The 26,789-nt window shown below is 53.6% G+C and overlaps 12 protein-coding genes across 12 annotated transcripts; 9 read left to right on the forward strand and 3 right to left on the reverse strand.

Annotated features, from left to right (window-relative positions):
- Positions 1 to 736: 736 nt before the first annotated feature.
- PG994_009260 (Cu2+-exporting ATPase) lies at positions 737 to 3,952 on the forward strand (the record flags this gene model as incomplete). Its single annotated transcript, XM_066860669.1, has 4 exons — positions 737 to 846; positions 902 to 1,758; positions 1,802 to 2,228; positions 2,287 to 3,952. The coding sequence occupies 4 exons, from the start codon at positions 737 to 739 to the stop codon at positions 3,950 to 3,952; spliced, it is 3,060 nt and encodes a 1,019-aa protein (XP_066714258.1).
- Positions 3,953 to 3,978: 26 nt separating this feature from the next.
- On the forward strand, positions 3,979 to 4,329 carry PG994_009261 (CLAP1; the record flags this gene model as incomplete). The annotated part of the gene is made up of 1 exon (XM_066860670.1): positions 3,979 to 4,329. One exon carries the CDS (start codon positions 3,979 to 3,981, stop codon positions 4,327 to 4,329), a length of 351 nt encoding a protein of 116 aa, XP_066714259.1.
- Positions 4,330 to 5,234: 905 nt separating this feature from the next.
- Positions 5,235 to 6,295, forward strand: PG994_009262 (uncharacterized protein; the record flags this gene model as incomplete). The annotated part of the gene is made up of 2 exons (XM_066860671.1): positions 5,235 to 5,444; positions 5,501 to 6,295. 2 exons carry the CDS (start codon positions 5,235 to 5,237, stop codon positions 6,293 to 6,295), a joined length of 1,005 nt encoding a protein of 334 aa, XP_066714260.1.
- Positions 6,296 to 7,106: 811 nt separating this feature from the next.
- On the forward strand, positions 7,107 to 7,835 carry PG994_009263 (uncharacterized protein; the record flags this gene model as incomplete). Its single annotated transcript, XM_066860672.1, has 1 exon — positions 7,107 to 7,835. One exon carries the CDS (start codon positions 7,107 to 7,109, stop codon positions 7,833 to 7,835), a length of 729 nt encoding a protein of 242 aa, XP_066714261.1.
- A 547-nt stretch (positions 7,836 to 8,382) lies between these two features.
- Positions 8,383 to 9,468, reverse strand: PG994_009264 (uncharacterized protein; the record flags this gene model as incomplete). Its single annotated transcript, XM_066860673.1, has 3 exons — positions 8,383 to 8,516; positions 8,636 to 9,227; positions 9,313 to 9,468. The coding sequence occupies 3 exons, from the start codon at positions 9,466 to 9,468 to the stop codon at positions 8,383 to 8,385; spliced, it is 882 nt and encodes a 293-aa protein (XP_066714262.1).
- Positions 9,469 to 11,476: 2,008 nt separating this feature from the next.
- PG994_009265 (F-box domain-containing protein) lies at positions 11,477 to 12,625 on the forward strand (the record flags this gene model as incomplete). Its single annotated transcript, XM_066860674.1, has 1 exon — positions 11,477 to 12,625. One exon carries the CDS (start codon positions 11,477 to 11,479, stop codon positions 12,623 to 12,625), a length of 1,149 nt encoding a protein of 382 aa, XP_066714263.1.
- A 772-nt stretch (positions 12,626 to 13,397) lies between these two features.
- Positions 13,398 to 15,307, forward strand: PG994_009266 (acid protease; the record flags this gene model as incomplete). Its single annotated transcript, XM_066860675.1, has 3 exons — positions 13,398 to 13,599; positions 13,691 to 14,711; positions 14,779 to 15,307. The coding sequence occupies 3 exons, from the start codon at positions 13,398 to 13,400 to the stop codon at positions 15,305 to 15,307; spliced, it is 1,752 nt and encodes a 583-aa protein (XP_066714264.1).
- An 825-nt stretch (positions 15,308 to 16,132) lies between these two features.
- Positions 16,133 to 16,460, reverse strand: PG994_009267 (uncharacterized protein; the record flags this gene model as incomplete). Its single annotated transcript, XM_066860676.1, has 2 exons — positions 16,133 to 16,406; positions 16,453 to 16,460. The coding sequence occupies 2 exons, from the start codon at positions 16,458 to 16,460 to the stop codon at positions 16,133 to 16,135; spliced, it is 282 nt and encodes a 93-aa protein (XP_066714265.1).
- A 458-nt stretch (positions 16,461 to 16,918) lies between these two features.
- On the reverse strand, positions 16,919 to 18,073 carry PG994_009268 (uncharacterized protein; the record flags this gene model as incomplete). The annotated part of the gene is made up of 5 exons (XM_066860677.1): positions 16,919 to 17,071; positions 17,125 to 17,349; positions 17,412 to 17,485; positions 17,562 to 17,955; positions 18,029 to 18,073. 5 exons carry the CDS (start codon positions 18,071 to 18,073, stop codon positions 16,919 to 16,921), a joined length of 891 nt encoding a protein of 296 aa, XP_066714266.1.
- Positions 18,074 to 19,905: 1,832 nt separating this feature from the next.
- Positions 19,906 to 21,297, forward strand: PG994_009269 (Platelet-activating factor acetylhydrolase; the record flags this gene model as incomplete). The annotated part of the gene is made up of 3 exons (XM_066860678.1): positions 19,906 to 20,177; positions 20,743 to 21,220; positions 21,277 to 21,297. The coding sequence occupies 3 exons, from the start codon at positions 19,906 to 19,908 to the stop codon at positions 21,295 to 21,297; spliced, it is 771 nt and encodes a 256-aa protein (XP_066714267.1).
- Positions 21,298 to 24,639: 3,342 nt separating this feature from the next.
- Positions 24,640 to 25,318, forward strand: PG994_009270 (uncharacterized protein; the record flags this gene model as incomplete). The annotated part of the gene is made up of 2 exons (XM_066860679.1): positions 24,640 to 24,735; positions 24,854 to 25,318. The coding sequence occupies 2 exons, from the start codon at positions 24,640 to 24,642 to the stop codon at positions 25,316 to 25,318; spliced, it is 561 nt and encodes a 186-aa protein (XP_066714268.1).
- A 172-nt stretch (positions 25,319 to 25,490) lies between these two features.
- On the forward strand, positions 25,491 to 26,785 carry PG994_009271 (uncharacterized protein; the record flags this gene model as incomplete). Its single annotated transcript, XM_066860680.1, has 2 exons — positions 25,491 to 25,815; positions 25,977 to 26,785. 2 exons carry the CDS (start codon positions 25,491 to 25,493, stop codon positions 26,783 to 26,785), a joined length of 1,134 nt encoding a protein of 377 aa, XP_066714269.1.
- Positions 26,786 to 26,789: the final 4 nt, after the last annotated feature.

Consider the following 26,789-nt stretch of genomic DNA (forward strand, 5'->3'; position numbering starts at 1 on the left):
AGCTTCGGCAAATCGCTGCCGCTACCGTGTTTGCCCAAGCCTACAGAGACAAAGGTGTCTTGGAGCACATGCGGAATATAAAGAACCTTTGATTACATCTATGAGCATCAATCTTATTCATCGCCCGCGTTTCTGCTCACAAATCAATGAGTGTTGCAGTGGCCAGTCGAAGTATCCGCCGTCCCGGTTTCTTATTATTTGGCCTACGTTCGTTCGCATAGAGAGACGGAGCTTCTGGACGGAGAGAGCCACCATTACGCTACAGGCCACGGGGAGGGATGCATTAAAGATCCTGGTCTGGTCCCCTGATCCTGGCCCACTGTTCCAGCAATACTCCGTAGTATCCGCACGGTCCGCCTAAGATTCGAGAAGACATTCAAACCCGAGCGCGCATTTTCACAAGGGTCTTCCCCGACCTGGTTGCTGACGGATACTCCTACATAATCGCATCCTGCCACAAATCCGCCTTCCATTTCTTTCCTTGGCCAGCAACCCTACATAAGCTGACTGTAGCCACCCATTTATCTATCCTCTTACACCTGCTGTTGCCCGGAGCTGGACTTCTGATGATCGACTGAGCCAAGTTTCTCTATACCCGACTGTTTGTTACTGCGTTTTCGCGAGAATTATACCATGCCGACCACATTATAGTCGACCTGCTCCTTTTTTTATTCATTACAGCGATCTCATCGCCAACCACCTAATCGATACGGGCAGTCTTCTAACAAGTTGCGCGATGGCTCCCGCAAACATCAAGGTCCCGCCGAGGGGAGCGATGCAATCCTCCCTACCAAACCCCAAGACGGCCACCTGGGCAACTACGACTCTGAGAGTCGGTGGAATGACGTGAGTAGTATTGCGCTACATACGCTTTCAACAATTGGTTACTAACAGCTTGAAGATGTGGTGCTTGCACCTCTGCTGTTGAAGTTGGCTTCAAGGGCGTTGATGGCGTAGGAAATGTGTCCGTCAGTCTGGTCATGGAAGGGGCGGTAGTAATGCACGACCCCGAGCGCATCTCGGCCGAGGCTATATCCGAAATCATCGAAGACCGTGGCTTCGAAGCCGAGGTTCTCTCAACCGACCTGCCTTCGCCCGCCTTTAAGCCCTTGGACAAACTATTTGACGCCGAAGACGACGACGAGCCGACAACGACAGTGACGACGATAGCGGTGGAGGGAATGACCTGCGGAGCTTGCACCTCTGCTGTTGAGGGCGGTTTTGCTGACGTTACTGGCGTCAAACACTTCAGTATATCGTTACTGTCCGAACGCGCCGTAATCGAACACGATGCTACTCTGTTGCCCCCAGAGAAGATTGTTGAAATCATCGAAGACCGAGGTTTTGGGGCGACATTGGTCGACAGCGAAGAGCAGAAACCATCGAGAAGCCTAGACTCGGACGGCGATGTAAAACGGCCGACGTCTGCCACGACCACCATTGCTATTGAAGGCATGACCTGTGGCGCCTGCACATCAGCGGTGGAAGGTGGCTTCTCCGGAGTCGACGGTGTTCTCAGGTTCAATATCAGTCTGTTGGCCGAAAGGGCCGTCATCACCCATGACCCTGCAAAGCTGTCTGCTGAGAAGATCTCGGAGATTATTGAGGATCGCGGCTTTGGGACAACTGTGTTGTCCACGGTTTTTGATACTAGCGATCATATTGGCAACTCGTCCACCGCCCAGTTCAAAGTCTATGGCAGTCCAGACGCCGCTGCTGCAAAAGGGATCGAAGAGGCCTTACTGGCTCTCCCCCGGCGTAAACACAGCACGCCTGAGCCTTGCCACTTCTCGTCTCACAGTCACACACCAGGCAGCCGTGACTGGTCTTAGACAGATCGTTGACACCGTGGAACAATTGGGGTTTAACGCCTTGGTTGCCGATAGCGATGACAACAACGCTCAACTCGAGTCTTTGGCGAAAACTCGCGAGATCCAAGAATGGCGTCGAGCATTCAAGGTCTCGCTTACCTTTGCCGTCCCAGTCTTCTTCATTGGCATGATTTTCCCAATGATGATACCTGCACTCGACTTTGGTGCCTTGCAAATTCTGCCTGGTTTGTTTCTTGGCGACATCATTTGCTTAGTTCTCACGATACCTGTCCAGTTTGGCATTGGGAAGCGTTTCTACGTCTCAGCGTGGAAGTCTGTCAAGCATGGGTCTCCCACTATGGACGTACTAGTGGTGTTGGGTACCTCATCAGCATTCTTTTTCAGTGTCGTGGCCATGTGTGTGTCCTTCATGTTCCCTCCCCATACCCGTTCCGAGTACCATCTTCGACACAAGTACGATGCTCATCACCTTCATTACCTTGGGTCGATTTCTCGAGAACAACGCCAAGGGCCAGACATCTAAAGCTCTTTCACGACTTATGTCGCTTGCTCCGTCCATGGCTACCATCTACGCGGATCCTATCGCTGCTGAAAAGGCAGCCGAAGGGTGGGATGATGTGCAAGCTTCAGGAGTGCCGAAGACTCCGGTTGTGGATGGCAATGCTGCGGAGGAGAAGGTCATTCCTACCGAACTCATTCAGGTTGGCGACGTTGTTGTTATCCGACCTGGAGACAAAATCCCCGCTGATGGTCTGATCGTCCGTGGAGAAACCTATGTCGATGAAAGCATGGTGACTGGTGAACCTATCCCGGTTAACAAAAAGAAGGGAAGTCACCTCATCGGCGGAACGGTCAATGGCCACGGGCGCGTTGACTTTCGAGTCACGCGGGCTGGTCGTGATACCCAACTCAGTCAGATCGTCAAGCTTGTGCAGGATGCCCAGACCACCAGGGCGCCGATTCAGAGGCTTGCAGATACACTTGCGGGTTATTTTGTTCCCACGATTCTCTTCCTTGGCCTCATGACCTTCATTGTGTGGATGGTTCTTAGTCACGTCCTTAAGAATCCTCCCAAGATCTTCATACAAGAGCAGAGCGGAGGCCGACTGTTTGTCTGCGTCAAGCTGTGTATATCCGTCATTGTATTTGCCTGTCCCTGTGCTCTGGGATTAGCTACGCCCACCGCAGTCATGGTTGGGACTGGAGTTGGTGCGGAGAACGGTATCTTGGTCAAGGGAGGCGCTGCTCTGGAGACTACGACCAAGATTACGCAGGTTGTTCTCGACAAGACGGGCACCATCACCTATGGTAAGATGAGTGTCGCCACTGCCAAGCTTACTTCACTTTGGCAAGGCAACGACTGGCGCCGACGCCTCTGGTGGACAATTGTCGGTCTTGCTGAGATGGGAAGTGAACATCCCGTCGGAAAAGCTGTGCTAGCGGCTGCGCGTAACGAAATTGGTGTCGACAAGGAGAGCGCAATTGATGGTAGCGTAGGTGACTTTGAGGCAGCAGTCGGCAGGGGCATCAGCGCTACCGTCGAGCCGAGCACCAGCGGCCAGCGAATTCGCTACAAGGTGCTGGTGGGCAATGTCCGCTTCCTTCGGGAGAACAAAGTGGAAGTGTCCGAGGACGATATCGAGGCATCGGAGGAGATCAACTCCAAGGCAAACAAATCCAAGTCCTCCACATCTGCTGGTACCACGAATATCTTCATCGCCATTGATGGGAAATACGCTGGCCACCTGTGCCTCGCAGATACTATCAAGGAGGGTGCTTCAGCTACCATCGAAGTCCTTCACCGGATGGGTATCCGTACCGCTATTGTTACTGGTGACCAACGTTCTACCGCTCTAGCAGTTGCTTCGCTGGTGGGAATTGCTGAAGCTGATGTGTATGCTGGTGTGTCGCCCGACCAGAAGCAAGAGATTGTGCGCCAGCTACAAGCTCAAGGCCAATGCGTTGCAATGGTCGGTGATGGTATCAACGATTCTCCGGCCCTTGCGACAGCCGACGTCGGTATCGCCATGTCTAGTGGCACGGACGTTGCTATGGAGGCGGCCGATGTTGTTCTGATGCGACCCAACGACTTGATGGATATCCTGCGGCACTGCACCTAGCTCGCACGATCTTCATGCGTATCAAGATGAACCTTTTGTGGGCTTGCATGTACAACATCGTTGGCCTTCCCTTTGCCATGGGCATCTTCTTGCCCCTCGGTTTCCACCTTCACCCCATGGCTGCTGGTGCTGCGATGGCTTGCAGTAGCGTCAGCGTTGTGGTCAGTTCGCTCCTGCTCCGATTCTGGAAACGGCCGGGATGGATGGACGAGGCGCTCCTGGCGGAGAAGGGCGGCATCAAGAGGCGTGGACGCGGCTGGGGCCTCGACAGCATCTTGACGAGGGTTCAAGGTGTTGCTGGTAGCGTCCTTCGCAGAGGGCCCAAGACGGACGAAGGGTATGTGCCACTGGCCACTTTGGATAGGCACGATGTATAGTTGTTACTGCACATGTTTGTTTCCCTTCTGCATATAGCTTGGAGTATAATGGCCCCCATTGGCGAACCCAATTGTTTTGTAAATAGGGCTGTTCGTTCCTTTGAGAGTGGTCCTAGTCGGCTCACTTGTTCATGATATCAAATATACCTCCTTTCTATTGTTAACATGCTTTTTCACTATGATGGTTTCCCTCTGATCCCCGCCACCTTTCTTCTCTTTTCTTTTCTGTTCTTCTTAGCTTGCGTCAGCCAACCAAGCAAGCTGTAAAGGTGGCTCCATCGGGCTGGCTGCTAGCGCAACTGGATCGTTGGCTATTCCAGACCGCATCCGGTGGATTGGCTACAAAGTAGGGGGACAGACTCAGCAGAAACGGTGAAGAGGGATCCGAATCAGCTGGTCGTCATCATAACAAACTGGTTGGCATTGTGTGAGTAAATTTTGCTGCTGTCAAGTCGTGACACCATACCGCGTTCATGTGGTTGGGTGGCCTTACCTGATACCCCGGCAACCCGGCCATACCCCTACCCCTGTCTGCCTGTATAATATGAGGCGCACTATTCTGCTGTTGCCTGGCATACACGTCAACGCGTTGCTCCGTGCTTTCCAGCCCCATCCAGCCATCCCCATCCATCTCCTCCCGCACGCCCGGCCCGCTAAAATATCAGAAAATGGGGACCAAATGTTGATTTCTTGTCACACCGCACCACACCTTCGCTTGAAGAGGTTCTGTGCCATACCGGCCTTCCCACTTTCTCCCCTCCCATACCCGCTACACAGAATGAACTCATCGTCTCATTGATCTGTTGGGACCTTTCACCTCCGCTTGACGCACATAGCCTGCGAATCATTTACGCAGAAACAGCAACCGAAAAGTCAATCGCTTATGGAAGAGCCCGCATCTGACCATGGGGGACTCGCACCGCAGCAGCCGCAAGCACAAGCACAGGGACAAGGACCAGCCCGAGTCCTCGTCCTCGTCGCGCAGGCACAGGGACCAGCCGGAATCCTCATCTTCGCGCAGGCACAGGGACAACACGGATTCCGCCTCGCGAGTTTCGCGGCGGGCGGGCGTCAGCAATGACGACCTTCTCCAGCCGCAGTCGGCCGCCGGAGGGGTGTATGGTCCGGAGCATCCCAGGCGCAGCCGTCGCGGTTCTCGCTCAACTCGCAGTTCGCTGCCACACGGCAGGAAATCGAGTTCGGGTTCGACGACGGGGCCTCCTCGATGTGGGATCAAGGGACGGATTACGGATCTGTGTACCAGCAACAGCAGCAACAGCAGCCGCAGCCGCAGCAGCAGGCCGCTGGCAGCCCGATCCCCGCGGCCCTGCGCGACGTCTGGCAGGCCCGCAACTTTTACGAGCTGCTCTGTCTGGCCCCGAACGCGCCCGCGGCCGAGGTGCGCCGGGCGTATTATCGGTACTTCACCTTGCTACATCCCGACGCCCATCCGGCGAAAGCTCGCCAGGTTGCCCATATCTACTGGGCTATTGTCCAAGAAGCCTTCGAGACCCTGAGCAATCCTCAAAAACGACTGGTGTACGAACGGGACTGCTTGGGGGAGCCTGACCAAGACAGCGATTTGCCGCTCTCTGTCTCCCCGTTTCGGACTCTCGAGGCGACGGCCGACCGCGCTCGTTTGAACTTGGACCATAGCCTCGACACCTTCGACTTCAGCCTTCGCGTGGATGCGGAGGGCCTGGTTCGTGCACTTCAGGACGGCTCAGAGCCTTCTCCCTCCATGCTGAAGCCGGTTGATTTCTTCACAAGCCACTCTTTCACTGTACCGCTCCCTGGACTTGGCAGGAATCTTGACATGGTTTATCTGCTTTATACGCCACACCATCTTCTCGACAGTGAACCGCGCATTGTCCTTACTGGCGACGGGTCGGAAAAGGAGTCGGCTCCATTGGCTGATGAAGAGGACCCTGGTCTCCAGTTCTACAGGCCCGACCCACCAGGTTAACAATCAATAGCAGTATATATGGGTTTATGCAGGACCTTGCAACTGTGCCCAGTGCTGCTTTGATCGACAATTACCAACCATGTCTGCCCGGCTACATGCCCAGAGATCATGTCGCAAGGCTGCGAGACGGCCTGGTTCAGCCACTGATCACACTCACCTTGCAGCATAGCCTGCCGTCTACGAGACCTACGCAGTCCAGCCGCCCTATAATTGAATTGGAGTCCGATATCATTCCGCTGCCTGCAGTGGGACTTCGAGTCACTCATTGTGTGGCCTTGCCCATGGACACGAAGCAAAGCATTATCCAAGTAGCTACGAAAGCCCCTGTTTGGCAGGGAAGACTCCCTCGTCTGTCAGCTCTTATACAGCGGCCCACAGCCGGCGGTCTTCTGCTATGCAAGGCCGAGAGCGGAGATTGGATTGCCAGGCCGGACCAGATATGCCACGCAGTCGCTCAGTTCTCCAATATCAACAGGAGGTTCCTCAGCCTCGTACTCCCAGTGGCCCTCCCTCCGAGATTAGACCTAGCATACACGACGCAATATTCAGCTCGGTCTACCAGCCTATTGGGGCCTCTGGCCACACAATCTGCTGGAAGAAAGAATAAACCATTGAATCGTCGCGGCGTCTCTTTAACAGTCGCTGCAAACGCAGAGCCTGGCTGTTTGGGCTCGTCCGCCATGCTTTCCACCAGCCTAAGCTCAATTCTGAGCTACCCCCGACGCTGGATTGGCAAGCTTTTCAACAGCAACGACAAGCCTGCGCTGTCCCCACCGAGGAAGCCAAACTGAGCTTTGGCCGCCGGATCCGCATGGAGGCCGGAGTATCCTGGACGTCGATCTGGGCCAGCGTGCTCACCCTGCGTTGCCTGCGGACCACAGGGCGTTTCTCCGCTTTCGGCTTCGAGATCGGCCTGAGCGCACACAACCTCCACTTTTCCTTGTGTTGGTCGCGCCTGGGCGGCCAGACCATCCGGCTGCCCTTCCTCGTCTGCCCCGCCAGCCACGCCGCCCTCAAGGCGCGGACCGCGCTGCTCTGGAGCGCGATGGTGCCGTTCGCGACCTTGGCGGCGTTTGAGCTGCTCCGGCAGCGCAGCCGTGTAGCCGCAGCCAGACGGCGCGAGGCGAGATGGCTGGCCACGGTGCAGCAGCGCCAGGCCGAGGCCGACGAGGTCACGTTCCTGCTCGCGGACAACATGCAGACGCGACAGGCGGCGGAGCGCGGCGGGCTCGTCATCCAGAGCGCCAAGTACGGTGTCAAGGCCACGGCGCTCGCGGAGTCCCGCCGCAGCCACAGCCGCGGCCACAGCATCGCCTGGGGCGGCGAGGAGGTGGCCGACGTCACGGTCGCGGTCGCGGCGCTCGTCGGCGACGGCCGCCTGTGCATCCCGGCGGGGCTCGAGAAGAGCAACCTGCTCGGGTTCTGGGATCCGGCGCCCGCGCTCGAGGAGGTCCTGCACGTGCGGTACACGTACCAGGGGGTCGAGGGCGTCGTGGAGGTCAGCGGGGACGAGGAGCTGGGGTTGCCTCCGGGGCAGTAAAGGGAGAGGGAGAGAGGGAGAGAAACAAAGAAAGGGAAGGAAGGAAGGAAATGGGAATTGGAAATTGGAAACGGAAAATGACTGTTATGTTTATTATGATTTGTTGCGTAGACGATCTTATGATTTGCTCGAGACAGATGACTCAATGAGACGATTACAAGTTAATTACATGTTCCTTGCCATTAACACATCTTCGTGTTCCCTTCAGTGATTTCTCAGCAAGCACCGAACAGCCGCCTAGAACAAATCACACAAACCACAACTAACTTAAACCGAGTATAGAGTTTACCAAGTAATGGATTGAAAGCCCCTGAATTGGAAGTTAATAATATTATCATTAACAGTAATACATGTGTCGCCAAGCTCTTCTTCGCGTTGTCCAGACATTCTGACAACATACATGTACCCCCTCAAATCATGTCCTAAAGAGGCCCCCATCTCATGAACTCGTACCTATTCTCCACGACGCCTCGGTATTCCGTGATCGAATGGAACAAGCCACCCCAAGTTTACGCCTATAACAATGGCATCGTGTGACAGGAGTTGCCTAGCGGCGCTTCGCCTTGGAGCAGACAGCCCCGATGTTGGCGAGCGGGATCTCGCCGGCGCAGCACATGCCGGTCATGCCCGACGAGGAGCACTCCCTCATCAGCTGGGTCGCGCTGAGGTTGCTGTCCGAGGCTATTATTCGGAGTTATCGTGATTAGCAAAGATCGTCTCCCACAAAAGAAAGAAGAGATGTATCATGTGTCGTGTATTTGCTTTTTACATACCTTCTTAGCAGGGCGTGCTGACCAGACCCATGACATCCAGCTGGCAGCACATGGCCTTGTTGCTGTTGCGCTTGCCGTACTTGGTGTTGCCCTTGCAGGCGGCGGGACCATTGTTGTCCGTGTTGCCGCCGGCGGGGTAGCTGCCGTAGCCGTCGTCGCCGTTGTTGTCTTTAGGGCTGTCGTCCTTGGGGTCGTAGGTGGTGTTGTCGTCGCCAACTGGGTAGCCGTAGCCATAGTTGCTGTTTTCGTTGTCCTTGTTATCCTCGTCATTCTTGGATTCCTTGTCATTCTTGGAGTCGTTGCTGTTCCTCGCGCGCACTGGGTAGCCATATGTAGAGCCGCCATCGTCCTTGTCGTCCTTGTCGTTCTTGTCCTTGTCGTTCTTGCCGCCCTTCTTGTGGTCTTTCTTGTCGTCCTTGTCATGGTCCTTCTTGTGATCCTTCTTGTCGTGGTCCTTCTTGTCGTCCTTATCTTTCTTGTCGTCCTTGTCGTGGCTATCCTTAGGGTCAGACTTACCCTTTCCGCCTGTGGGATATCCAACTTCATAACCGTCATGCTCCGTCTTTGGGTCAACGTTGCTGCTTCCACCGGCTGGCGGGTAGCTAGTTCCGTATGACGGCTATGGCAGGGCGATTGTCAGCTCCGTACATTGCTTTGGTCTTGGTAAATGTAGAAAAAATATACATGCCCCGGGACCAACTTACATCAGGAGCGGCGTAGCCACCTCCGGGGGCGATGACGACGGCGTCATAATCCTTGTCGTTCTTGTGGTCCTTTTCGTGCTTGTCCTTCTTGGAGTTGGGCGCCGCCAGGGACACCGTGACCAAGATGGCCAAGATGGTAGCTCGGTTCAACTGCATCTTCGCGTGGGTTGGGTTATTAGAGAGTGGATAAAGTGGTGAGTTGCTAAACGAGTGAATAGAGAGCTGATGCTTCAGGTAACCCAGAGGTAGCTGGGGCTGGTTGAGTTGCCGAGGAAGATTGTGGTGATAGTGAGAAATGGTATACTGGATAATGTGGCAGTCGATGCCTCTTTATATTCAGACTCTATCATGGCTACCCTACGTACCTTACACTGGCCTCTTCGGCGCATCGCATCAAGACTGTCTCCGGTTCGGGTGCTTCTGAAAGAGTAAACGCTTTGTTGTGATCTGCATCCATAACGGTGTTCCAGATCTGCAAGAACTCATACGAAAGACAAGCACCATGGAGGTTATCCGGGAGTTCCAGTAATTGTGATAAGGCTATTCTGGGTGGATGATTGGTCCCTTGACCGATCCAATGCTATTATGGACGGTGAGGAGGCCGAGATGAACAGAGGCTTGCGACATCGTACCAAAAGCAAAAAATACAGTTTTGGCTGAAGATTTACGAGCCAATAAGGGGAAGGGGATTTGCATCATCACTTTCCCTTCGTGGGCCGACGAGTTCTGTCCTGCCTGACAATAATCTTCTCTTCAACGGCAATCACGATTTTTGAACTTTGACTTGCCTAATAATGGCCTACGTGCTGTTCGTATTACTGTCTCAGTATAGACCCATCTCCCTTTCGTACTATCACCGTCCTTGCATACGTGGCGGCGTGAACAACGACAGAAGCTCATTTGGATGCGCTTATTATGCGTTTTTTTATTGATGACCAGCCGTTCAATGAAAATTTCACCAGTGCAACAGCACGAGACGCGTATACAAGTCGCGAAACAAACGGCAGCACGCCAGAACTGGCTGTTCACTTTCACGTCGTATCCCACCCTACATTGCCATGGCAGGACAATCGGGACTGCCTACTCTCCCAGAAATAGTTTCGTGGCCGTATTGTTCTGTACGGAATGGCAACGACCACCCCAGCTTACAGATACTGAAACCCAGGAGGTGGAAGGGATTCTCATTAACGATTCTCAGGATTATCACAGTATGTCAGTTACACGGCCATGCCAAGTTACACGCGCAAGCGTGGAGGTTCTCAGACCCAGAGCCCTTACGTCTCTTCCATGTCCGTGCCGTACCTTCGGAAGCTTCGATACTTCCTTACCACGAGTTCTGCCCATGGCACATGACGGCAAACTACAGATATGAGGGACCATCTTTCAGGATGCCAATCTTACCCTGGACTTAATGGTAATATTCACATATCCCGGAGTGTTCCTTGGCTTCCTATGCTTCTCATGTCATGTCCTGCCGTCTGCCACTTGAGCCAGGGGGGATGCTGGTCAGGGGCTTGAACCAATCTACGGAGTTACGTTTCCTATTAGAGAGAACAGGCAATCAAAGTGATCTGCCACCGAATTGGCGTGTATCTGATTGGAGATGCCCATGGATCACAGTCGAACTCCAATCACCTGTTCAGGCTCTCTTCCCCTGCTTGAGCCATTAATTGCATGCAGCTTCCTGATCTCAGAATCAGTTCAAAGTTAAGATACGCAGTCAAAGCGTTACCCTGGATTTCCGACCTTGCCGCAGTTTTCATTGCCTGCTTCGCCAACCTCCATATGATACGGGGAAAGGTCCCAGCGGAGAGCTGAGACAGCCACTTTAACCGGGAAATCATTTATGAAGTTGAGACACCCTGATGGCCCTCAGTTGAGGCTGATAAGTTCGTGCCTGTGGCTTTGGGATATAAGTCCGCAGAGTTTATGCCATGTGGTATTGCCGTGCGACACAGTTGACTCAACGCCTCAACCCGAAAGTCGTCCGGCATCTTGCGGTCTCAGACCGAGATGTCGGTGCAATTTTCCAGCTTCAACAAGCGTGACAGTCATCAAAGCGTGCCGCCTGCTCAGGATTCGCCTTTAAGGAGACAGCTGGGCCGCTGTTGTCTGCCGAGTTCTGGGTGAACCTTTTACGGCTCCTGATCTCTGCTCGCCCACCATGATTGTCAACTGTGCTAAGCGCGGCTGGTTTCGGACCAAGAAGCTATCTCTCCAACTCGAATCGACACTGCTGAGCCTTCCGGTTGAGATATTTCTACTCGTTGTCGAGAACCTCTCCTCCGAAGCTATCCTCTGTCTGGCTTTGACCAGCCACGCCGCACTCGAACTGCTCGAGCATCGGCTCGAGTCGCTGGTAGTGCAAAAGCCCGACTTGCTGCTGCTGTTGGAGCGAGACTTGCAGAACCGCTTCGTCTATTGCCATACGTGCAAGCTGTTGCATGCCTGCGATGCTGAAAGAGAAGTGGCCAAGGCCTTTGCTTCCTCATTACCGTGGTCGCCGTGGTGCCGCTTCTTCTATCGCAACATCGCCCTATGTTGCGTCAAATCAGAATACACGAGTTTCAACCCGCATTTCCAGCTTCGGCACTATCATGCCCGCCTCATCAGGAACGACTTGCTCTACGACTATGGCCAGTTCTCCGAGCTGCTGCACGTCACGGCCGACCCGAAAGCCGTCATGAAGCGTGTGCCCCATAAGCCCTTCTGGCGCCAGACTACCCGAGTCCGGCTCATTGACGAGCAGTTGTTCCTCGCCATCTCCCACGAGCTGGTCTACAATGGCAATGATGCACCGACAGTACGAGATTACCTGGACCACGAGCCCCATTTCATCTGTGGACACTATGGAACTCATACCGGGGCCGAGCTGCCTGGGCTCTCCTTTCGGGTGCCCGGGCTCGCTGTCAGCAAGAAGGAGCTCACGGGATCGACCATCACGACGGTGGACTATGACCGGGCATTCTGTCCCATGTGTCTCACGGATTTCAGCCTGAGCCAGTCCGATAGCGACTCGGAAACCGACGAGACGGACGGGCCGGGCGCGGCGAAGGAACAGCCATGGGGCCGGGCGCGAACTTGGCTCAACATTGTGGCTTACCACCAGCTGGGAAGCATGGAGCCCGAGGACGAGTGGAAGTGGAAGTCGTTCGCGCTGCCGAAGTGGTCCAAAGCGTCACCACAGCTGTCGCTGCGGAACTACTCGGTAGACTACCCTGGATGTATCATAGAGCGATGGGATACGCGAAAGATCTCTGGCGACACATGGTGGCCGTATCGCAAAGACCAGGAGCACCATGGGTGCATCTGACTTGACTAACGGCCCGAGCCAGTCCACTAAAAATAGAAATACCGACCACAACAACCCCCTGGCACTGGGCTGCAGCTATCGGCTCCACTACCACTTGGCTGCCTAGTAGTAGATCTCTAGCTTGCTGTAGCTGCCATGGGTCTGTTACATGTCCAACTCAACTTCATCTATCTATCTATCACGCCGCCGCGGTAGACTTGAATGAGAATAGACGAGCAACCACTTAATATTCATTGCACATATGTCAACATACCTATTATACTACTACTACTACTACTTCAATTACGACTCACTTGACAAATCCGACAATGCTTTAGTAGAGGGGTTTTGGACGCAAAGAGTCTGTCGACGGCGCCGGACCGTTAAGATAAACTCCACATGGTTCATCCCAAAGCAGACTCGCCGAACCAACTAACCCAACCCATGCCCCCAAACCAATATCGCTTAGGCGGGCCTCAGACATTTTCGGAGGAAAATTTGTGACTTTATGAGACGACATGAGATGAGATGACTCCTTGCTGTGCCGCGGTCCGCAACGCGCCAACGGGGTTTGCTCACGATGCTGGCCACCGGTCCTTCGATTGGCATTTTACTTAATGCTCTCCCCCTCCCCCCTCCCCTCCCCCTCCCAACTATGTCTCGCTAGATAGATAGGTTTCTGTTTTTGGGTTGCGCCACTGCCGATCATGGTGTTATAGTCGATGAGTCATTCGCTTTCCTCTTTGTATACAGATCTATACGATCTACCTAATAGCTGTCTTCCATCTCCACAATGAAGACGTCCACTCGTTTGGTGGCGATTGTCATCACTGCCCTTGCTACCGGAGCGAATACCCAACTACTCCTCCCATTCTCGCGCCAGGCACCACGACATGGCTCTGCCCACCAACAGCGTCGGTCCGGGTCAGAGGATACAAGTACCGACCTGAAGTTCTTCCACATGGATACGACCTACATGGTGAACGTATCCGTCGGTACACCGCCGCAAGATCTGTCTCTGGCCTTGACCCTTTCTGATTACCGCTCATGGGTCCCTGACGCCGCTCGATGTGATCGACGCTCTAGCTACTACAGTTACTACAACAAAGGGACCAGGGAGGATTGCCTGCGCCCTGGCTTCAGGGCCAACGCGAGTTCCACCCCTGGTGTACGAGCTCGACAATAACTATGGCTACGACACAAACAAGTCCTTCTCGGTCTCCTATCTCGACGGCACATCGGCGTACGGAGACAGCGTACGGGATGTCATGGAATTACCCGGCGGGGTTCAAGTCACCAACCTGACGCTCGGCCTGGCCAGCAGCACGACCACGGCTACGGGCATGCTGTCCCTCGGCTTCAACAGTTCGACCCGTTCTTACTATGATCCCGACGATCCCACCTTCGTTGACCGCCTACTTGCCGGCGGCCAGATCAACTCCAAGGCTTTTAGTATGTGGTTGGATAGCGAAGACGCCACCACGGGCAATCTGCTGCTTGGCGCGGTGGACAAGTCGTCCTTCGAGGCGCCGCTCGTGCGGTTCGACATTGAGCAATCGCACAAGCACTCCGATGGCTACACCTACACGACCAACACCTTCAGCGCCTGGGTCTCGTCCTTCAACACCAGTACCGCCAACGAGGGCGTGCTCACGCCTGTCCAGAACAAGACCGCGTTGCCCTTTGTGACGATCGACCCTTCTTACACCATCTCCGAGCTACCACAGGACCTCGCCGAACACATCTGGTCCATGGCAGGCGCGACTTGGGACTCATCCCTCGACTTGGCCACAATCAACTGTTCGCAGCGTGACAATCTGACGGGCCGGGTCGGGATCCAATTTTCGAGCAGTTACGGGCCCAATCTCACTGTCCCCTTGTCTGATCTGGTGCTGCCGACGGATACTTGGACCACCCAGAAATGGGACTGGGACCTGCACAGTGCTACATCAATCTGCCTATTTGGTGTCCAGAACGCGACCAAGTACAACCGCCAAAAGCAATCGTGGGGCGAAGACCCCGAGTACACGATTGGGGCGCCGCTGCTGAAGCGTAGCTACCTCGTATTCGACCTCGCTTCCAAGGAGATGGCCATGGCGCCCGTCAAGTATGGCGTCAGCAACACGGAAGGCGATATCCTAGCTTTCCTGACATATGGTGCCAACATCCCCGAGTCGACGCACGCCATCTGTTTGGAGTCGCCGAGCAACTATCATTCGGACGATTACAATTGTTCTTCCCCCGATGGTTCTCATGGGGGGCCGGGGCAGCTCCGGCTACGACGACGACGACGAATACGGCGGCCTCTCCCGGGGCGGCATCATCGGGCTGATCGTGGGCATGAGCATCTTCGGCCTCGTCATGCTCGGCGTGGCGATCTGGGGCATCGTGAAGTGTGCCCGAGACAACAAGCTCCTGAAGCCGGAGAACGCCGCGTACTCGGAGAAGGCGATGGTGCCCACCATGGCGGAAGCAGAAAAGGACGCTGCAACCAGCTCCGTCGCGGCTCCGGTCCTGGCTCATCTCCCTTCCTCTAGGGTGGTGCTGATGCTGCAACGCCCGGTGCGGCCCCAAAACTACCTTCGATTCCCGAGGTTAGCCAGCTCGACCTCCGAGGACGAGAACTCCGTAGGTCACCAATACTTAGTTGTCTTGATGAACTCAAAAGTAACATGGGAACGCAAAAGTATATATAATTTTTAATGTTTCAGCCATCACAGCGCTTCGCAATCATATGACCCTTCTGTTTTCGTCTGATTTAGGAATCGTTACCATGAAAGAAACAGAACAGTTGCGCCCCACAGGTTCATGCATCTCGTCCCCAATCGTAAAAGGAGACCTCGCGTCTGATCATTCTTAATAACGAGTGTTCTTGCTTATATAGCGGTGTGTTGAGTTGGCTGAGATAATAAGGCCACTCCAGATCACTTCTTGCAATCATAAAGTATGTATTGGTTGCAGCGAACTCATGGGAAGTCATGCGCAGCCACGACCACTTTACTTACAAAACCCTGACTAAGGGGGAGGCATAAACAGCTGCGGTGATGTGGTGTCCGTCACCAACCCGCACAGCGCAGTCAATAGTTTACAGAGCACACTCATGGAGTCAAACCCTGTGTGATTGTGCTCGTTATTCTCTAACTCAACTGACAGACATATAAAGCGAAGCATATATGTTTATCCCGGTAAATCAAATCTCAAATGTGAGCCGCGTTGCTTTCAATCTTGGCTTTTCTTTCGTGAAACAGACTCCCAAGGAGATGAGCTACACTACCAGCCTCCTTGGCACCGAAACACAAAACAACATCCTCATATATCGCTGTTGCAGCGGGATATCTTCTTCTAGACCTGATTCTTATTTTTATTCTATTCCTTCTTGTATTGCACCTCGTTTACCAGTCAGCTGACCAGCGCGGAACTATACCCCCTTTCAGCACACACGCATCTACACGCAAGCTGGCGATAGCGACGGGGAAACACCCACAACAGAAGACAGAAAACGAAACTTAGAAACGACATTCAGAAGAATCATAAACAGGGGAAGCAGGTGGCTGCCAAAGGCACATATCCGAGCGAACCACCACCACTAAACCATCTTCCATCATCATCATCATCATCATGCCCCTCACCCTCCTGACCTGCATCGTCCTCGCGGCCCTCGTCGAGACCCTCGCCTTCAGCGCATACTGCAGCACGCTGGAGGAAGGCGACGGGTGCTGCTACCCCATCTTCTCCTCCTCGGCTGGTTCCTCTTTCTCCGCATATGGGAGGTCTCGCCATCGTCGGCGGAGTAGTGTTAGGGCTGGAGAGGTCCGTAGCAGTGGCGGCGGCGGCCGTCGTAAACGTACAGGGACATCATTGGCTCCGGTCGTGACGACCAGTCCAGGGGACGGCGAGGATTCAGCTTTCTCTTCTTCGGCGACCTTGATTCCATCAGCGTCGGAGGGTAGTCTCAGTCACCCTAGTAACAGCACTGGCGGGGAGCTACGTCATGGCCGAGGATACAGTCTCCGGCAACGCATCATGAGGAGGGCCTCAAGAGGTTGATGGTAGAGCTTGTGGGGGAAGTGGCAGCATTATTCAGCAACAAGTCTGTATGTAGGTGTAGGCTTTGACGCATAAAGAGTTTTGAAAGTGGGATCAGATTAATTCCCAATATCTACTGCTGGGCTAACAGAGTTTATTTCTACAAGTACAACAATCCCGGAGTTGAACAAGACCAACTATGTCCAGCCAGGCATCAAATCTAGTCTATCGTCTCATTGGTCGCCAAAAATAAAGGAGGTTGCTTGCTAAATATTACAATTCTGTTGTTTAGAACTTGTAGACCTGGTCCTTGGTGTAGCCCAGATCCTTAAGGATACCGGTGAGCTCACCCTGGTCCTTGGGGCTGACCTTGTTGCCTGAGATGGCCTTGTACATGCCGGGAGGGCCGCAGACGAACACCTTGATGTTCTCTGCCTTGGGCTGGGCAGAACAGTCTTCAGCAGGTTCTTGTCGATGTGGCCCTTGCCGCCAACCCACTCCTTGGGTGGGTTGTCCAGGACGTAGAAGGCGCGGAAGCGCTGGGGGTATGTGTTCTCGAGTTGTTCGAGCTCCTTCTTCAGCAGGATGTCCTCCTCGCTGAGACTACCGTACACGAGCGTAACCTTGGTCTTGTCGTCGGGGTTGTTGAAGATGGCGCGGCAGAGCTGGTACATGGGCGTGATACCGGTACCACCGGCAATCAGGGCAATGTGGTTGTGCTTGTTAGACTCCCAGGGTACTTGGGAAGGGGGCCCTTGATGTCCAGTCGCTGGCCGGGGACCATGTCGTGAAAATGTGTGGACATGGGGCCATTGGGGTACTTCTTGATAATAAGCTCCATGAAGCCCTTTTCATCTAGAGGGGAAGCTGGCGTTAGCGATCACCTGCGCACTGGGAGTCATTAACCATCGGGATGTTGCTCAAAACTTACTCTCATCGCTGGTAGGCGTGTAGGGACGCAAGACGGGCTTCTCCATGCCCTCGGTCTTGAACTTGGTCAAGATGGCGCTGGCGACGTGCAGACCCGAGACCATGTCATCCTCGGGCAGCTTGAAGCGCAGCCTCTTGGTGTTGTGGTTGAGGACCTCGGAGTCCTCGAGCAAGAGGGAGATGAATCCCTGGTCCCCGCCGGTCAAGGCCACCTTGGGTGTCCCGCTCGCGACGCCCTTGACTTCCTTCTCGGCCTTGTGGGCCACGCTCTTTCCGGAGGGCGTGGCCGTGAAGTAGTAGGCAGCGCCACCGACACCGGCAGCACCGGCGGCATAGAGGAGGGGGTTGGCGCCCCCCTTGGCGGGCTCGGTGGCATAGGATCGCGAAAGCAGGTTCTGTGAAGGGTTGTGTCAGCTTCAATGGATTCGAAACGTTGTAGGTCTTTTGAGGGTATTTTGGGCTTCTTACGCGCTTCAACGGCTGCGCCGCGCGGAATGCAGATCTGGCGAACATTGCGACGGGGCTGCTAAGGATCAATACGTTTACTGAAGGACCCAATTGGAGATTGTGAAAGGACGCGGATGGTGCGAAGTTCTACTACTCGTAAAGGAAAGAACAAAATTGATTAGAAATCTACGAGTTTTGCTATCCGCATCATTGCAGCAACGGCACAGCCCGGGAAGGCACACCTACTGTAAGCACCTCCCAAGCTCGCCATTGGTCCGAGCGCATGACGTATTTCGTATTTTGTCGGCCCACACCCCACCTGCTCTACTTCCGACCTGACGAGTGTTCGGACTTAGTACCTCTGTTCCCACCAGGCATTGCGGTATCAGGTGTCTCCAGCAAGTCGAGGCTGGCCGAATACCATATGTAACAGAAGGCATCGCTGCTAATGTGACATAAACCTTCCGATACATGCATGTAGGTCCAGACTCTGTGCACCTGTCAAAGTTGCGTAGCCTAACGACTGGCAAACGTTGGAAAGTTGCGTGTGGGCTTGGATGCACTTGAAGTCTACCTGTCCCGATCCGAGCCTGCTGAATAAGTGCAACTCGCGACAGTTGGCAAGTTGGATAGGACTTCAAGGAGTGGTAGCATACCTACCTCCTACCCAGCAACAGCACATGCCACAACAGAACCAGATGCCTAACACGGTACCTGACTGCCCGAGTCCGACAGGCCGGACAGCCTAGGTCACACTAAAACGTGGCCCACACGAGGAACAATCCCAGTGGTGGAAAGCAAAGAGAACAAAAGTCAAAGAAAAACTAGAGATGGCGACGTCAGTTAGCGCCAGGTCATTGGCAGATTGGGTTTGTATCATCGCGATCGCCAGCTAGAAACATTCTGGTCAGGGTTTCGCTGGTATATACTTACTGTAGTTATGACGTAGGCTCCCCTGACAAATCTTCGGGCAGATTCTGGATCGCCGACCCCGGACTTGGCTCCGTAGGCACGCGGCATACGAGCAACGAGCGACGAAGGTCTCGCAGGAGTAAGAGAGCAGAGACGTCGAAGTGGATGGCGAGAAGGAAGGGCAAACATTATGCAGTGGAACGGGCCCTAACTTGGCAGGAAACGTGTTTATTCCTTTTCGGTTTTCTCTATTTCTTTTCTTGTTTGGAAACCCCGAATAACACAATAACAAACCTACAAGCCCGTGTGAGAGAACGAACGTTTGAGCAACCCAAGCTCTGGTTCTTCGTTTGCATTCAGAATAGAACTTGCTATAATACTGTCACGATACGGAATGACCTTTACCGTTTAGGTATTACTCAACCAATAACCACGATTGCTTATAACAGATATCGTATCTTGTTCTGCATATAGACCACACCCACTCATGCCACGAACGCTACGAAAGACCCTACCAAGCGTGGTGCCGAAAAGCAGCAAGTTCCTGATCACGACCCCTGCCTCAAAGATGGAGGGGACGAATTTTCCACTCGCTGCCGTCGTATACTGTACCCTTACTCGGTAGGTACTATGGATATGGAGGTTCCCGAGCGGGAGCGCCGTCACTTTTCCCACATCAAGCGTGATCACGACTATGCGCTTCGCATGGAAACTGTTCTGTTATCTGTCTACTATCCGACGGACCTTACCTATTACGCCAAGCACGGCAACAAACCGTCGAGGGCGGCCTGGCTGCCGAGACCAAGGGTTCAGACTTAGAGGGGTTATGTGAAGTTCCTCAACGTTCCTCATATGTTCGTCACTGGGTACATCACCGTCACTACCATTTCCGGTCGTCGTGTTTTCTCACGGGCTTGACAGTTCCAGGACGTGTTATAGTGCACTCTGCGGCGAACTGGCGTCGAACGGTTTCCACTGTCGTTGCCATGGAACACTGCGATGGGAGCGGTGCGCGGTCCTATGTCAACATCCCACCAAGCAGCAATCTCACGTATGGCAACCGTATCGACAACACGGAACCTAGGACCCTTTATGAAGTTGACTGCATCTTCCCCAAGGACAATTCTCAGGACACTGCTCCGCATAATGCGAAAGGGGTTGATACAGAGCTTCGAAATGCACAGATTGAAATGCGGATGGCCGAGATCGAAGAGGCGTTTAGCGTGCTAAGCTTGATGAACTCTGGACAGGGGATCTTGTAGCCAAGTCGAATCTGCGTAAGGAGGGCATTATTGGGTCGAGTTCCAAAGATCTTGAAGGTGTAGACTGGTTGGACTGTACTGGGCGTATGTTCTTCGAACGTTCCACCATCATGGGCGGCCCCTTTGGCGGAGCTACATCTGTGCAGATCTGTCGGGAAACAGAGAGGTTCCCTTGAGTCGGACAAGGGATCCTATTAGGTGCCTAGGGGCCGGCAACACCTACCGACTCATGGCGTAAGTATTACCCTTTTTGGAGTAAAGGGAATGTCTCTGGAGGGAATAACCCCAACTCCTCGAATAAACGGTGAATCCATCCCCCTTGAGACACTGTGATAACGAGGAATAATGGCTGGAATAGGAAGGAATAATCACCAAGAGTCGCTTACCTGTAGTCGACGAGAGCAGTAAGAACCGAGTGCAAAGACCGATCCTTGCCATCGGCTCCGAGGCCTTCATGCATTGGCAGAATACCTTTGAGAGGGTGGTCGACATTGGAAATGAGACCAGGGGCAATTACTTCCCCTGCTGGATGATGACTATCAAAGGCTCAACACATCTTAGGCAGACAGACTTTACTTTGCTCTATCCGACGTGGATGTCATGGCTGGGCAAGACATTGGTCAACGCAAAACGAGCCATCTACCTCGCCATCAACTCTTCCTTAAAATCCCGCAAGAGAACACTACCCGAAGACCAAACTGTAGTAAATCTCTGGCTGGTTGAAGATATTTTGGATACCACCCCTCTCGTCACCCACAGTTCCGTACCGGCAGATTATAGACCCCATGACAGATGGATCACGGCGCGGCTAAAGGTCCCGAACGAACTGCGTCTGCGAGTGATGAACTGGCTCTGCGGAGCTCCCAAAAGTGCGCCTACGGACGCAAATGGAAAGCCACTCGTCGCCGTCATTACACGGGCTCTGGGAGATGAGGTCTGGATGCATATCAGTCCCTCCAAGAACGATACTCGCCGTCGCAATGACCACATCAGTGGACGCATAGCCCGGAACGGCAGTACTTTGTCATCATCAGTGAAGGTATGATAGGTGGGATCAGGTGTTGATCGAAAGAATCGACACTTCTTGTGCTTTAGCGATTCCTTGTATACCCCTAGGCGAGTGAACTTTGCATAGCGAGAAGCGGGATGGAAGGTACATGATGCGGTGTTTTCTGGGATGCATTTGCTGTTTTGCAGGCGGCACAGGCTGCATACTGCTAATGTACATCCAATACAATGTCGCACAGTCTGTGTTCTATAAAAAGAACAAAACCCACGTGCATGGTTTTATTGGCAACTTGGATTATCGCCCTTTCGGCCGTCGTGGCCTTTCGTAAGTCCCTTGCATGACACTCGGGCGAACATCATGTCCTATACGAAGGTCCGGTGAGGCTGTAAGGTGGCATCATTTTCTGAACTTGACAAGCGCATACAAGTTTTGGTATGTGTCGTATAAATCAACGTATCGTGTTCCACGCCTGGTATACATAGCAAACGCCTAAAGTCAGACTTGTAGTTGGATCGTCTGGACTAGTCCACTAGCCAGGCACCATCGAATACTCCGCGAGCTGACTGGGCACGGTGGATTCTGGAAGACTGCTGGATTCAGCAAGTATCAGCGATGTGACGCACTCCACTAGATTCCGATCCTCTAACGCATAAGCGGCCAGTAAGCAAAGGGCGCTTCAGCCCTTCTCGTTGGATGGTGTAGTCGCATGCGAGCCGGAAAATTCTGTTCGCTTTCGGCCCTGTCAATATATTGCGGAAAGATTGTGATGATCGAAACTGGATTGCATGGTGGCGGGTGAGTTTTCGCGCACCATGGGTTGCATTGCAACCCATTGCTAGAACGAGGAAGCTTGTCGCCTCCCGCGTCCGTGGAGGACGCTTCCTCGGTGCCGCGTGGGAAGCATGGTTGGACGATGATGGTGCCACCGGAGTGGTCATTGACGACGGGCGATGTGGGGTTATAGTGCGGCTGGAAGGAAGTTGCGGACGGCGGGCTTGGCCAAGCCTAGGCGGCTAATTCGGTTAAAGTGGCCCTACAATAATCGCCGAAAGCGCACTTTGGCATCGTGAGTCGAGTTGGCGAGCTTTTGATGTGGTGGTGGTCGGTCAGAGCATCATACCAATAGGGTGTCCAGGAGTATGGACTCCGGGGAGAGCCACTTGCTAGCTTGGGATTGGTGGATGCTACGCATACTGCTGATCGCTACCATAACGGGATCATTCCGCGGAAGGCCTCGGCGTCAGCAGACACTTGCCGTCCATTCCACAGGTCCTTCAGGCGGTCCAAAGTCGGGCAGTCAGGATGCAGGTCCCGTCTGAGTCTGCCGAAATCGATCGCGTATGCTGTACATGAGAAGCCTGACGAAGCTACACTGCAAAAGGCTGAGTATCTTGAGGGCTCCGTTGTAAAAGTGATCTGCAAAGCGGACGGGGCCATGAATGAATGGGAGAGACGCTGGACCAAGTTCGAATCAGGGACAAAAATGTCAAAAAGACACCCCCGGGTCCATATCGAATGCCGAACTCAGGTCAAACCGCAAGGCTGCTGCTTCCCAAGGTCGCTTAGATGCAAAGCAACCAAAAGCTGACTGGGTATGACATGGACGTAGGTGACGGCATTGGACAAGCATACATGAGTTCTTTGCATCTGCATCTCGATATCGGAGGGCCATTGTCCAAGTCATGTACGGCAAAGAAGGGGTGGACCACTGTGCATACCTACTTCGATTAATATGTTCTATTTTAAGCTTGTTCTTCAATAGATCGAGGACAACAGGGATCCAAGCATACATGCCTTCAATCGTGAGCTCCCCCGAGGGCCCGAACGCCTCCGGGTTCTTTGGCGGATAATTACCTGGTACGGATTTAAAGCACGAAAGTTGTAGAAGAAGAAAATGAGCTAACATCAGGATTATACATTCAGTCCCGAAGACCCTAGACGACCCGCCTAGTCACTACATAGTAGTCGGCCTAGCTACAGTGAGACTAACCCCTCCCCGGCGCCCCTCCCCCCAGTTGAATCCAGGGATTGGGATCGATCTACAGTGGGCCTAGGTAAGCTGATGGGGTTTAATGGGTCCGCTGGTCTTGGACACACCACTGGAGCTTACTGTTATTCCAATGACCTCTAAACAACATCATTCGTGTTACTTTTGTCACAGTTTGATACTTAGCCAGTTTGCTGGCACCACGTGCAGACCACCAGGCTCTCTACGTATTTTCTTTGCCTGCGGGCGTATTACGTGTTGAAAGTAGCTGCCAGGCATCGGTGGCTTATTGAATTGGACGGCGATGCATGTTACTACTGATTGATTGACTGCCCGCCCCTATGTATCTTTCTTGTTATCCTTCTAGGGCTTTGTTACACCGCAGGAACACACACACACACCCAATCCTACGCATCGGTGAGCTGCTGGGAGACCTGTCAACCTGGTATGCGAGCTGCCGAGCAGCCAGTCTTGCTTCGCTATGTCCGCTTGCTTTAGCCAACATTTCCTGGGTTCACCTGAGGCAGTACATCCAGCAAACATTGCTTGGCAATGTCCTGCCTTGGGCCCCCCTTCGCCTTCTCTTCTTTGTTCCGCCCACCTCTGTTTCCCCATCACTTGCTCACGGTAGGACGAACCGGCCGGACAGGGAGCTGGCTTGGATGGGGCCATGTGAAGGGCCGATTTGCAGCTGTAACAACTTTATCGTGATCATCCTGGACATCCCCAGTTCTCCGTCTCCCGGTCTTTCAGGGGCTAAACGAGGTACCATGTCTTTGCCGGTTTGTAGAAGTAGAAAACAAGTGCGCGTCTACTTTCCTGTCGTCTCTTTTTGACTGGATCGATCCTATTTATTGCTTCTTGCAAAGTTGGTTTGACCGGTTGGCTTTCGTGTTCATCCCCATCGAGTTGGCTCTGCTCCCCCTCAGCCCCTCGCTTGCGCACTATAAGGAAGGTGTCTTCTTACATCCAACGGCTACACCACCGAAAAAGTCCGTGGTCACATTAACTCCATTTAAAAGACACTATCTCATTTTCTCCTTTCCCTTTTTGCCCATACCGAACCTCGGGTCTCGTAGCGGGCCATCCACCAGTCAGTCGCACAAGTTGGGGCCTACCGCTTCTCGGCAAAAGCTTCAATAAGCAACAAGTACCTGATCGTTCGAGGTATCGGATCCGACAGTGAGAATATGCACTGCAAGAGCCAGATCAGTGTGTAGTAGTATTCTTGCATTCTATACACACCCCGACCATCACACCCTCAGGATCTATCACTTAAAAAAAGAATTCCCCAGATTTCCTGCAAGACAGGAATCTGAGACCGGCGGACCAGACTTCGCTGCTGATGCCATTGCAACGGGGGAACGGCCCTTTATCCCACTGCGAACCAAACCACGTAGCTACCCTTAGCCGAGACAAATTACTCTTTTCATACATCCTGATTTGACGCGTCATGTCCAATATGGCCATAGTACGGGGTGCCAGGTCAGAAAGGCCAGGCATGCCAGGAAGGCAGGATAGTCTCTCGCGTATGTTGGAGTTGGAGAAGCACTACAAGGTACGCTGCCTCGGGTATTTGCCTACTCTACATACGGAGAACGGCAATGCTTGCCAGTCATATTGACGGCCCCTCCATAAATTCACCCACTAACACGTCTTGTTCTCACTCCCTATAGATACAGCGCACTCAAGACAATGGCTCAATTCGTCCCACCCCGGCAGGACCAATAGGTACAAGACCACCACCATCCGCCCTTCCTGATTTAGCATTGCGGGTTCGGCGTGCCTCTGCACATCCGCCACCCACTCAAAATATGAAAGTCGCTCGGAGGTCTGCTGCTTTGCCTTCTCTGTCAATCTCAATCCCTCCGTCCCCAACTTCGACCCAGGGTGCCGGAGATGATGAGCCTCCTCCCACAGAGAATCCGGAATTAGTTTCTGAGCCTAGGAAGGAACTTGGAGAACGTACCAAAACCGTGACGTTCTCGGGGCCTCAGGAAGACGAAGAGGACGACTTATCAGACGCGGCGTCTTCTATCTGTCATTCACCCAGCTGGGAAGGGTTCGGACAGAGTAGCAAGAAGAAGGCCAAGAAGCGAGAGAAGAAAGAGAAAAAAGAAGCTGGAGGAAAAAGCGACTAAGGCCTCCAAAAAAACAATTTAACAGACTGAGCAAGGCTCCTCCCAGGATACGAAAAGCGTCCAGGCGCTCAAAGCTTCAGATCGCTCATTATCAGCACCGGAACTGGAACGGCAACTGAAACTAAATCCAAGGAGTCTCAATCGGTCAACGAGTGACTTCCCCCCGGAAACAATGGCGGTCCACAATCCAAAACCCCAGGCCTCAGGCGATGAAAACGTCAAGTCGAAGAGCAGAGGGTTTCTTGCGAGTCTTAGAAGCAGCTCCACAGGACCGAAGAAGGCATCGACTCCGAGGAGCAGTGTCGAAGAAGCACAATCTATTCATGGCCGTACTACCGCTGGACCTCCCTCGCACATGTACAATGACCATGACTTCATCAATCCGCGCCAAGCGCCGTCAATCAGATCCAGTGGCTCGGGATCAACGCAGTCGATGTCTTCCCAAGAAAAAAGGCCAGGGCTGGGTCGGCACCCTTCGAACCCTGGCCACGGTCGCAGTATGTCCCTACTTTCGAGACTCAAAGGGCCTTCGTATCTCACTACCAGCCCTCGGACTCAGAGACCAAGGAGGACAAACCTCGCCCGCCTCTTTCGCGCTCAGCAATGAGTAGCATAGAAGTAATGCCTTCCCCACAGCACGACACTCGCCCAACGTCAGCCACCTCTTTCCTGCAGAAGATGGAAGGGGCACCGGACAACGGAGAAATTCGGGGACGACAGCCAGCGGCGCAATCATCTCGTCCAAGAGACTCGAGCAGCGACTATGACGAGGCTGATCTCACGGAAAGACGGGAACGACGACTACATGCCACAGGATATATGTCTGCCCCCCAACAACCTGTCGCGAACGAAGGGCGCCGACGTCCTCACAGCTATGCCGCCCAGACCAAAAGCCGCAATGGCGAGGTCGAGGCCCAACCAAGCGGAGACCAGACCACCAGTAGCCAGAAGAGCCAGGCCAGGGAACATGCTGAGGCGCAACGGGTTTCCCAGCGCCCAGTACAAGCACCAGAAGACCAGGTGCAGCGCATGGAACAAGCCGGAAAAGAACCAGACTACCAGTCTAACATAGACAGCTATGCTTCACCCTACATGGATGAAATCGATCGATTGAGTGTCAGACATCATCTACCTCACGAGGAGGATCGTGGCTTTGCAGGCAGACATGTGTCAACGGCCAAACAAACTTCTGGAGCACTCGACCCGCGACTGACGGAACATGAGGCGCCTGCTCCGGCAAAAAAGGCATCACCTTCACCAAGCGTCATTGGCAGGGCCGTCAGCTATGATGATGACTTTGAAAACGCCACGGATTCAAGCGAGGAAACACCTGTGACCGAGGTAGTTACCAGAGTAGAAGAACCTTTCATAATCTCCAGCACTCATCAGAGACCCTACAAGATGGAGAAGCCTGCCGATTACTTCGCGTTCATTTCCGAGTCCTACGCTCCTTCATCTTTGAGTTGAGATC

Source organism: Apiospora phragmitis (assembly GCF_038363925.1).
Source record: "Apiospora phragmitis strain CBS 135458 chromosome Unknown utg000008l:1.0-3514335.0:1.0-3519231.0, whole genome shotgun sequence".
In the NCBI taxonomy this organism is placed as follows: domain Eukaryota; kingdom Fungi; phylum Ascomycota; class Sordariomycetes; order Amphisphaeriales; family Apiosporaceae; genus Apiospora; species Apiospora phragmitis.